At 38.9% G+C, this 12429-nt stretch overlaps 1 protein-coding gene across 3 annotated transcripts in view; it reads left to right on the top strand.

Moving 5' to 3' along the window:
- Window positions 1–371: 371 nt before the first annotated feature.
- Window positions 372–12429, top strand: part of Eya1 (EYA transcriptional coactivator and phosphatase 1) — a 142222-nt gene continuing 130164 nt past the window's right edge. Inside the window, exons 1-3 of one of the 3 annotated variants that reach the window (XM_021155483.1) lie at window positions 372–927; window positions 6077–6126; window positions 7663–7790. In XM_021155483.1, coding sequence (XP_021011142.1) covers window positions 7667–7790 — 124 coding nt within the window. In that variant the 5' untranslated portion in view covers window positions 372–927; window positions 6077–6126; window positions 7663–7666. The remainder of the gene's footprint in view (window positions 928–6076; window positions 6127–7662; window positions 7791–12429) is intronic. The other 2 variants (XM_029483170.1, XM_021155505.1) reach the window with 2 other exon arrangements.

Here is a 12429-nt window from a genome sequence, read left to right as displayed (position 1 = left end):
GTTTGCCCATTCTCCCTCTACTTCATAGAAACGGCTTTTTTTTATCTTCTCCAGACCTGTAAGTAGGTAGGTACTTTAGGAAAAAGTGTGAAAAGTATCCGTTCTCCTAAGTTTCAGGTCCTCAAAAACAAAAACAAAAAAAAAAGTTTTGAAAAAGTGTAAAAGATAACATGCAACTACTCCCCAAAGATCTTAATTGGGAGCTACTGGCGCGGGAGGATGTGTGTGTGTTGACAGAGGTTCCCACAAGTTCTTCCCCCACAGCTGTTTATTCAGATATCATGGGGCGCGTCATTTACATAATAAATTTTTTTTTTTAAGCAGCGAGGTTGAGTCAGACCAAGCTCTGCTCCTCTCAATTGTTGCATTTAAACCAATAAGGTCAGGACAAGAGACTAGCTGTGGTTTGCGTTGCAAAAACAAAACAAAACAAAAAGCCCCGAGGCTTCGTGGGCAGACCTACAAGGCTGCGCAAACAAATCGGGGGGGATGAGATTTTGCTGTTTCTTTGTCTAGGCGTCTCAGATGCTATCTGCCGCTGCCGTTCGCTGGGGCGCAAAGCCGTTCCCAAACAGACCGCGGCGAGCTGATGGCTCCGAGCTTGCGGCGAGGTAGCGAGTGTGCAGGGCCACTTCCGACTGGAAGCCTTCCTGTGGCGGTGCGCGGTGGCGGGGTCCTTCCTGGGGAAGGCGATCGCGCTCAGTCGCTCCGCAGCCCGAGCCTGCAGCAGCGCCCGGGCGCAGTCCCCGGGAGCCGGGCAATCCCCGGCCTCTGCGCTCCGCTGCCAGCCGCGTCACAGCGCCTCTGAGAGCTCCCGGGTCCCCTTGTTCCTGCGCAGCAGCCAAACTATGTCAGGAATGGAGGTCTGCTAACACAGAAAACTCCAAGGAGCACACTAAACCGGTGGAGGCAGCAGATGTGAGCGCTGTAAGTACAAGCTGGTGTTTGAAAAACTAATGACCAAGAACTACTTACTGTCTGGTGGGCAAAGCCCGAGATAACTGGAGAGCCTTTATTAGGGTTTTGGTTTGTTTTCAAAGAAAAAAAAGCACTCTGTTCCTGGGACTTTAGAAGCCGCTGGGTTCCGTCGTAAAATTGCAATCTTTACCCTCCAAATGATCGGAGCCATTAGGATCATTAAAGGATCATTGCAAATTAACTACTTTTGTTATGATTTTTATAGATAAGTAGAACACTAGGTAATATTCTCAGACGGGGGAATTATTTCATATCTTTTCTTAATCGCTGCACTAGCCCCAGAATATTGAGTGGTATTGAACAGGGTTATATCCATGCATAGATGTATAGGTACGAAAGGTATACTTAGCGGTATTTATTACACAGATGACTTTTTCTACGGCTAGGTTGATAAATGAGGAAAGATGTACAACGGAAAACTCAGCAGATGAACAACGAACTGATAACCATGTTTTCAAGAAGGACGCCTTTTTGTTCCAAAGCAAATTTATCAACGACTTTACTAAGCGGGCTCATCTTCAGTATTTGATACAATAAGCCTTTGGCCCCTTAAAGTATTTGTCCCTCTCTGGCCCTTTTTGTGATTTGAGTGCACTTGGAAGCTAAACTCCAGATTTTGAAACTTTTGAATATTCCTGTAAAGCACTGCCCTTCAAAATCAGTATTTGAATTGCTAACAACTTATAGGCTTACACTCTTGGGAGGAGTTTTGAAGACATTTAAGCATAACGTTTGCAATAATTCAATACATTATGAACTGTCATTGAGTTTAGACAAGTGTTTTTAAGTTTCATTTCTTAAGATGGCCAGGGGTATAGAAACTTGTTAGCTGGGAATCATGCTGTGTAGATGTATAGGTTTGAAGTTGTCTTTCTAATGTCTTTCAGAGAAGGTTTTATTTTATGCTTGTGAGAGTCTTTCCCGCTCTGTTTAGAGTTTGGGGACATGCACACAGGAATAGTCATGCCTTCATATGATCAAACATTTAATATTTGACTTTCTCGATGCTTGAGTTCTCCTAAGGCCCAAAGTGTTTAGTAAGTAAGCAAGCAGCCGTGGATTTTCAGCCTTTGAAAACTCTTTGTGGTGACAGACATAGAAGTCTAATTGAGCCACCGTTCAGTTCAACTTTTAAGTGCCAAATAAAGTCAGCTGCTCTGTGAGTTTCACAGGCATGATAAATGATTTTTTGAAAAAGAAAATTTCCATTGGAGTGTGAAAATGTATTTCCTAAGAATACAATGGGAAAAAAAAGAGGTCCTTGCAGCAGGAACAAAATCTCTTTTTATCATATAACCAAAAGTATTTCAGTCAACATTGTCAATAAATGCTGATTTTGAAAACAGTCCTTTCCTTTTTAAAGCTGAAGGCAGGAATGATGTGTTCCAAGCACTTGTTTGTTTTTGGTTTCAGAAGTATTATGTTTTCTCGGTTTCTTTAAAGGAGATAATGCAAAAAGCTATATAGAATACTACATTAAGATAATATCACTAGCATTTGAGCATTTAGTTTATGGAAGCCTTGATAAGAAAATGCAGTGTTAATATGTGACAAACATTTATCTCCCGGTAGAAGTTCTTTCCCACTTTAGGGTGAGGTTTTATTTTTAAGACTTCAGATTTATATTAATTACAACACAGAGACCTGGAAATGCAGACAGAGGAGAAATGTGGCCAGAGCATTCTTTGCTCCCCCCCCCCAATACATTCTGATTAGAAAATAACCATTGTCTTTCAAATTGGGGAGCACACAGGTTGATCTGTGTCGGGCAAAAAACCAGCTTGCCTGCCAGCTCTACTTAGATGTATGTTCACTACTTTCACTTTGAAAATTTATTTTCAGTTTGAAAAAAGTTTTAAATTCTAGTCATTTTATAAAAATTGCTTCTAGCAAGCAAAAAAAGCCTATGGGAACCCCATAGTTTAGACAGTCCCTCATTTCATTTGTTCCATGCTGCTGAGAGTTAGAATCTCTTTCTATTGCAGTTTACTTTGCACAGAACATTATTAACTTTTGGCTTCATACATGATCTTCTGTCAGACGCTTTTGATTGGTGATTTAGCAAAGTATAATAAACAGGGCAAAAGTCATGAATTTTGCTCTGTATCCTGAGCTCTGTGGTAGGGAAAGTGTGATAAAATGTGTACCTTAAGTCTTGTTTGATGATCTCTCAAAGCACGTTTGCCTTCTGGAAATAATTTCTGGGGTTGAAGAGCACGGTATTAGCAGATTTAATGTGGCTGTTCAATGGATTGACGAAGTACTATGTGAGCTTTAACAAAATGAGGGAGACAAATTGAACATCAACAAAAGTTACATCTGTGAAGAATTATAAATTTAATTAGAAAAAAAAGGCAAACTTAAAAGACCTCATTAACTAATCAGAAGTCATAGTTCCTAGAGCAGGAGTCGTGACTGCAACTCTCAGGAGCTCCGTTATCTTTCTCCTTTCTCTTTCACATGTCTGGCTATATGCTACAACCGTGTGGCTTCTACTTGAAGGGGGTTTAAAAAGCATTAACATGAATGACTTTGTTGTGCTAGGAGATTATCATTCATAATAAAATGTATATTAATTTTGCATTCCTGAGAGTACTGAAATTAAAAATAACATATTAGAAGATAACAGGAATTATATTAACTTTACAGATAAAACAAGTAGACTTATTGGGCACCTAACAGAACTTTTTTAGAAATCACGAACTCCCCTTACTTTGAATGAAAATATCCCTTATTATTTTTTTGAAATGCACCTTGGTTTTAGAGGTTTAAATGAAAAAAAAAAAAAAAGCTTATACAGACATTTTCAAACCCAGGAGGAAATGTCCAGCCATCAGAAAGAGGTGTGCTTTTTAGATAAGCCACTGGAGGAAGAAGGACGTCTCCCTACCACACTGTAACCTTGCACTGCACATAAAAACCTAAAGCATGTGAAGTGTAGCATTTTGTAAACTGTAACTAATTTCACTCACATCTGTGTCTAATTGTTGTCTGCATTCGCATTCTTGAGAGTAGATTTATTTTTCCTGGACCACGATGTGGGCTCAGCTGACCAGCCTAAGTGAGGATTAGTTGTTTTATAGTTATTTTGATTAAAGAGTCATTTTTAAATACAGTAACACACAACACATGGTTTAAATAATCCTTGAGACACAAAAGAATATATCTGAAGTACACTTAATGAGAGGAAGATCATGGCTACGGACTTTTCAAAAACTGTTCTCTCAAAGTAAAGGAGAAGCCAGGCTGCCAGCAGAAAAGAAATTCACTCTTAAGCTGCTTTTTTTTTTTCAATAACAAAATTCATTAGAATATTCTCATTGGTGGGTTTTTTGTTTTTATTATTATTATTATTATTTATTTATTACTACCAAATTTGATGTTTTTGCCAAACTGAGAGAAACAGTAGGTTTTAAACTTCAAATATAAATACAATGAAACTTTAAAAGCTTACAATGAAATAAAAGTTCTATTTTCAAGATTAGGTATTCTGGCGGATTTTACAGTGGGGATGTATTTTAGCATTGAGCAGTAAGTATGCTTTAATGTACTTTTATGTAATTAAGCCAGGAGAGTTCTGAAAATGAAGTCCGTTCTCACCTATAATTTATCCCAGGTGTATAAAAGTAGGAGAATTTTATCCTTGAGATATATTGCTGCAGTTTCTAAAGAAAACCGTTTAATCTTGTGTGAGAACATTAACTTTAAAAAAATGACAGAAAACTGTTAGCAAATAATGGCCTTCTACAGTCATTAAAGTTAGCACTCCGTAACTTCAGTTACTCAAACATCTTAAAGAAGTGTTTTTGTCCTGCACATAAAAAATGCATACCTAGAAGAAGTTCCAAGTAACATTATACCAAGTTGTTCAAGCTTAATGATGCTTTATTCTTGCTAAAAAGGTTGTGTTTCTTAATTTCATAAATCATAATTAAAAACTAGCAGGACTCAACAGAAGATGTTTATGTGGCTAACTTTAATGTCATTTGAGACGCTTCAGTTCTCATCTTTGTTCTGCAGCCTTAATTGATGTCAGTTCAGGTTGAATGAAAACGTACATCAAACGTACATTTGGAGTACTGTGCCATTTCTGAAGTTAGCCAGTGTTTCTTTCTGTCTGCCCAAGAGTTGGTGGGAGCTTGCAAGCGGGCATCAGCCTGGCTCACCTGAACTCATTACCTGCTGGCCCTTCACAACTGCCTCTGAGGAGCAATGACTAGTACTACTTTGAATTAGTGGAGCTGTGCAGTAAAATTCCTCAATTCAAACTTATCTGGAAACTCAATATGCAGGGTGACGGGGCTGGTGAATCGCGTACTCAAATATGCATTCTACTTCAGTCTGCAAGATGGGACTCATGTGCATGTGCTCGCGCGCGCGAGCGCACACACACACACACACACACACACACACACACACTTTCATGTTGTCCAGTATTGCTGAATAAAAATACTCATTGGCTTTTACCTTGGCATAGTTAAATGAGTACATTGTTGAGAGCTGGGACTTTGGGTATGAAAGCCTGTCTTTGCCTTGTTTCTTGACCACAGCATCATTGACTGTTAAATGACAAATAGGTAACTGGAAGAAAACCATCCTGATAAGGATAAGAAATAGTGAGGAGGCTAAGGGGGTGGGCGGGCACTCTAGTTCAGCTGGCTAGAGCAGATGAAAGATTGGAGGATGCTGGGGATTAATGCCCCAACTACTGCTGCTGTTAAACATACTCATTTGTTAATAGCTTTTTTTTTCTTCCCAAGCACCTTTTCCAAGCTGCTGGGGCGAGATTGCTTTGCGTGTTGACTGGGGGAGGGGTAATCCCGTTTGCAGCTGTCATAGGCCAGTGATGAATCACGAGCCCGTCATTTGACTGCCTTCCCCTCCTGACAAGGGGAGGGGAGGAGGATAGACCTGCAGGAAGAAACAACAGTTGAGCCCTCCACTTAAAGACACTATGCCTTTCCTGGCTGCAGTATCCTCCCTTTTCTCTTTTGGTTAAAAGTGAGCATTGTAGGGCTCAGCCATGTGCTCTAAGTAATTAAGAGCTGACAGTGAAGCACAGTTAACAACCACTTCTAATTGTCTACCCCGGCCACAGGTGCAAACGTCTCACAGCAGTTCCGATGTTGCTCTTTCCTCAAGTTGCAGGTAAGACTTTCGTTGATATTCAACATTTTTTATAGCTTACCTTTCTGTGACCCGGATCTATATTTGTCTAGTATTTCTTAATTATTTCTATTAATAGCAACAGGCTGGGTTGGGAACGACTTACCAATTTGTGTGTGTGTGTGTGTGTGTGTGTGTGTGTGTGTGTGTGCACACGCACATGTGTGTATGAGTGCACTTGTAAAAAATAATTATGTTATGTGGGAAAGGCATAAGAGTCTTGATTTGAGGCAGTTGCTGTCTGTTCTTAGGAAAAATGAATGTGGAATGATAATTAGGAATCACTGGATTTGAAATCATTTCTTGTTTGAATGCAGATACTTTGAGGAAGTAAAATGGCTCATGTAAAAGCTCTTTTACAACTGATGTCCATCAGTCACTTCCAGTGTAGCCTCTCAATTAAAATGACACAGGTGAGGTGAGGAGCAAATAATATCAACATTATATGTGTAACATTAACTCTCACACCCATGGATTATGAGTCTTTAGAAAAAATATAATTTTAGGATATAGTGAATGGGCATTAGACTTTAAAAGTTTGTGCTGTCAGAAAATGGAGTTGTATCTAAGGAGTGACTTTAAGTAGTTTCACTGTTCATGCACTAGCATGGTACATATGAGTTCTGAAATTGTCACGACGACGCCTTGCTGTTGTGCTTATATCGCAGAAGTAACCGGCAAATTTAGAACCATCTGGGAGGCATTGAACTGGTTTAAATATGGTGAAAATACAAAATTACAGCATTGCATAGAATTGCCATTTCCCCCCTAAGTGACAGCTGAGGTACTCGGAATGCTAATGGTCCCTGGGACCGCCTGAGCTGCGGGCCTTATCCATTGTCAATTGGCTACGCTGTATGTAATCCACAAAGCAAGCAAGTGAGCCGACATCACAGGGTTTTAATGCTGCATTTGTTTCAAGGGAAACAGAGGAACAATTAAGTAGTAAGCCAGAGTAAACATATGCATCAGGACAGTCGCATTCCCTGTCACTGGGCAGGAGGCTCAAGGGTTTTATTTGGTTTGGAGACCCATGAAATAACAACTGGGTGTTAAAGTATAAAGGGGGTACCCGGTGCTAATTTATTAGATGAGACAGAGTGTACAGATTGTGATTTATTTCTGTTCCATGTGCTCACATGTTTGCCTTTTCTCTTAGGAAAGTCATGCTTGGGGTTTTGTTTTAATATAAATATGACTTCATGTTTTCCTCTGAATGCTAAAATCGATGCCATTGTCTGACATTAGCTTCTGACTATCATTATACAAGAGGAGGGAAAGACTTAAAAAACTGCATGTTAAACTTTGGCTACACAGGCTGAGAGACACCTTTTAGTAACACACGTGACGAAAAGGGCTGGAGTCAGATGCAAGGTGAACTATTACCAGTCTAAGAAAATAGACACAATGGGGTTTTTGTGTGCGTGCGTTTCAAAGGAGGTGTCAAGTCGTTAGCACATTAAGTAGTGGTGTTATGAATTTGGTACATCTGTCAAACAGAAAGCTTCTTGTCTTTAGGTCTATGGAAATGCAGGATCTAACCAGCCCGCATAGCCGACTGAGTGGTAATAGCGAATCCCCCAGTGGTCCCAAACTCGATAGCTCTCATAGAAATAGTACTTCCATGACTCCCAATGGCACCGAAGGTGAGTCCGTCTCTTCTTGCTCTGCCCTGTCTCTTTCTCAGTGTCTGCTCTCTTTCTGCCTGTGAGCCCAGCCCTCATATTCATCAGACATTCCCTTCGCTTCTAAGTGATTTGACTTAATCCGTGTTCTCCTCTAATTGGGACTCCAATATTACTAGATTATCACATTCCATCGACTGGTGTTATTTTAAGACACATATAAGCATATGTATTAAAATATATACAATGTATATACACATAATACTTTTAAATTTGAATATGTTTCTTCTGTTGATCTGCATATCCCAAGCATGGTATTACTTTACATCATTTTGCTATAGTGACTATTGAAAATTTGGAATTGTTTCATTTTATTTTCTGTTTTGTTAGCAAATACAACCAAAATTCTTTTAAATGTCAACACTGAACTGGATTACTTCTTAAATTAGGGAAACAGTTTTTGTGTCTAGTATGCCTGTGGCTTTGGCCACTGTAGTATAAACAAGAAAAACTAAAACTTAATACCTATGAAGTACACAAGCCTATTTGGCAAGTAGGCATAACATGTATTCACTTTCTTGGAGATTGAGTAGAATACTTTAAACATAGTGTTATAATTATTTTAACATAATTAGTACATAGGAATGTTCATGTAAATTGTATATAAATAGACACATCTTCTTCAATCCATACATATTTCATTCAAAATACAGAAGGTTGATGTGTACACATTACTCTGTTATGCACAGCCACTTAGGTGATATGTATATTTTTATAACTCAGATGTATAGGAGGATACATTAATGTATATTTTTATAACTCAGATGTATAGGAGGATACATTAATGTAACCCCATTGGGTTACATTAATTTCAGCTGGAGCCTGTGGAAAAAGTCTTCACTGATATTGGTGCTCATATATTTGTTAGTAAGCCTCAGGATTGTGACAGATTCATTAAGTAAGATTTATTAGAAGTTTAATGGGTCATCTGTGTTAGGATTTGATTTATAGACAAGCCCTTACATATCAGTTCCCCAATTGACATGATATTTTTGCTCAGGTTTTAAAAAACATAAGCATAATTAATTTATGAATCATTTTGTAAATAATGTAAATATTATCGTTTGGGTGCAATATTTGAGTGTGTATTGGGGAAAGCCCTTTAAAATGTGAAAAGCTAAGAAATTCATAACAAAACACAGAAATCATTTATTTCTGAGTTTTCAGTTATGTCTTATTTTTATGCCAATAGTAATTACTTTTATCTACAACTGTTTGCTGGCTTTCTTGACAAGTGAGTATGTTCCTGCCCAGAGTTTATGGAGAATAGCTGTTGTGAAAGAAGAAGCTTTGTGCTGAGTTAGCAACCCAGCTTTCTCTGGAGAAAGCACCTTTCCTTCCATCTCAGTCGTCAAATGAAATTTACACAGAAACAGTTTTAATATATAAGTAGCAGGGTATAGAATTTGTACAGTGAAAGCAGTCGATTGGTTCTACTTCCTCTCTTGCTTAAATCTATCTTCAGATTTAAAAGCCTTAGGGCACAAACAAGCCACCCACTGCTGGATCTGCCTCAGATAGACCCTGTGAATTGTCAGGGTGCTTGCTGTGCAGCCAGGAAGAGGCCATAGGTACAAACCTGTCACAGTTGTGTAAAAAAAAAAAAAAAAAAAAGACAGCCTCGTAAGCAAGGAGGACTAAGCCTGCTAAACTACTTTGATTCATAAGATTTACTATGGGGAGGAAATTAAAAATACAAAAATAACTCTTCTATACAATATTGGGAAATAGCAGCAAGAAATTCTCATCTTTTCAATGTGTCACTGACAAGCCGGCTTCTATTTAAGCTGAGTACGTGTATCTGTGAGGCACTGCCTTGGATGTTTGTGGGAAAGAGATGTGGTTTGATTTTAAAGAAAATATGGAGCACCAACATATTTCTAAATATTTATGTTTCATACCTTGATATCCCATCCATGTTCATGAATATATTCAATTTTGTAATATTTCTGCATAATTAAAATTAGCTTGGAATAATGAAATATTTGAGATCATTTTTATGATTGCTTTTGCAACATTCATTCTAAAAGATATTTAGAACTAAGTTCTTTTCCTTCCCTCCCTGCCTTCTGTTATTCATTCATTCGTTCAGTTTTCTTTTTTGATTTTTTTGCTACATAGTTTTACTATGTAGCTCTGCCTGTCCTGAAATTCACTATAGAACAGGTTGGCCTTGGAATCGAGAATCTCCATCTGTCTCTTTGCCTCTCTAGTGCTGCAATTAAAGGCCTACACCACTGCCCCTGGTTCTTAGAAGTAATTTTTTTTATAGTAAAACAAAGCAAACAACAACAACGAAGTTAATCGTGCAGACTCTGAGGATGAACTGTAAGCCCAGCACTAGAAAGCTGGAGACAGGAGGGTCAATCAGCAGTTCAAAGTGAGCTTCAACCATGGAAGTGAGTTTGAAGCCAGCGTGAGCTGTAGGAGATCCTGTCTCAATGAATCAAAAACACCAAGAAATCTCCACTGTGTTAAGTCTTGGAAATGAACTTTCACGGCCCAGTTTCAAAAGAGTGCATATCTATTCACTGAACCCCACTTTCAGGTTTTCTTCACTAGTGTGCTGACAGAGGCAAAGAGATGCTGGGATGCAGTAGGATCAGGAGCAGAAATAGAAGCTCTCACTGTAAATTATCCAGTGCAGTAAAGGAAGGTTTTTGTCACTTTACTGGAAATTTTAGAGCATTTTCTTAGCATACAGCTTAAGATATGGATGTGAGTTTTACTTATGTTCTGTTAGACATATCACAACATTCTAGATTTTTAAGTTTGTGAATCAACTTATCACACTCCTTTTTCTGTTCCATCCTAGTCTTGTTTCATGTCTCTCAGCCACCATCATAGGAACTGGGCTTAAAATTAGTAAATTTATTAATATCTGGCAAGCTACCCTAGGATATAGTCAATAAAGATTTTCCTATTCCTTCTTTGGGATATGATTTAGCTTGAAATCTAAAATATTTATCGGTGAATTAGAGGACCAGGAAGGAAAGAAAGAAATTCATTACAACTAGCCACGAAGGGGCTGGAGAGATGGCTAGGTGGTTAGGAGCACTGCCTGTACTTCTGAGCACCATGGGTCAACGCCTAACACCCAACCAGACGCTCACAACTGTCTTTAACTCAATACAATGCACATAAAGGTAAATAAATTATTAAAAAACCAAACTAGTCATTAAAATAACATGTCCCATCAGTCCATAGTAAATACTTCAGTTCTCTGTATACACACACATACACACACACACACACACACACACACACACACGAACACCCCACATATACCCCATACACACCACACCTCCCCAAACATATGTGTTATATATGTATAAACACTACACACACACACACACACACACACACACCCCACAACAGGTATTTAAATGACTTCCCAGAAGCCCAATGAAAATAGTATCAGTTCAATTGAAATTAATTTAATGATCAGCAGAACGTCTATTTTGTCTACAGCTGGCTTTGGCTGAATGTACGTGGGCTGTCTTCTCTAACTCAGAGGCAATTTCTAAACTTCCTGCCATCCCGTGTCCATATCATGAGGCTAAGAAAACAGAAAATCTCCTCTATGCATAACCATAGCTTCATCCTAAGAACAAACAGGAAGGAAATAAAATGGAGAAGCAAAGAATATTACGTTTCTTCTGAAGGCGGCTGACAAATTCTAGGACTCAGTGCTTGGAGGTTCTATACTCATAGGCCAGCGCTGGCCTGTTTTCATGGTTCACATCAAGGGTAAGGACAGAAACACCAAAACTCCAGGCTCAAGAGCTGTGCTTTTTAGTTTTCAAACACAGTGTTTTTGAGTTATAACAATTGATTGTTGTGTGTTTGAAAACTCCTTGCATTTTTTTTTTAATGCCAACATCTCTGCTTCTTGTTGCAACTCACAGCTGGTGTTACCCAGCTTCTAAACCTTTGAGATGTAGAACACAAGTAGGTAATGGTAGTTACCTAGTGGTAAGCATCAGAGGATGCTTGCTTGACTGACAATGGGAATGCTCTGTGGAAAGACATAGGTTGCCAAGGGAGTCAATGAACAGTAAGTTACTGTTGACCAGGTTAATGCCAGAGATACGAGGGAAGGGTCAAAAGCACTGTGATCCTGAACCTTCTCCCCTAATCTTCTGAATGTCTTCTAAGGTATAATGGGAAAGATATTTCTTATCAAATACTCACTTCTCAGTATGCTTTCGTGTAGTGTGTGCACGTGCGCACCCCCCCCACACACACACCATGATAGATATTAAGTGCAATATTAAAATAGTCCCAGCTCAATCAAAATTAATCAAAGGACCAGCCAACACTCTGTGTAGTTTACAGTTGGCTCTGGCTGAGTTTGCATGACTTGTCTGTTGTTGTTCTGAGTATAGAACTTTAAAGAAATCAGCTTTGGTTGGGATAAAGTCAGCTGAATAGCAGAGTGTCCCGTGTGAAAGAAAGGGAGGCTTTCCTTTCTGGTGCGTGGGTACGTAGGCTTGCAGTATGCAAAGCCTTGTGATGATATTCCTGATGTGAGGAGTCTTTGCAAACTACTTTCCTTGTGAGTGAAGTTAGCAGTAAAGGAATTTATTTACACACCTAA

The sequence above is a fragment of the Mus caroli genome, chromosome 1, assembly GCF_900094665.2.
Source record: "Mus caroli chromosome 1, CAROLI_EIJ_v1.1, whole genome shotgun sequence".
NCBI classification, from domain to species: Eukaryota; Metazoa; Chordata; class Mammalia; order Rodentia; family Muridae; genus Mus; species Mus caroli.
The sequence above is the reverse complement of the archived record's forward strand: the minus strand, read 5'-3'. Positions and strand labels throughout refer to the sequence as shown.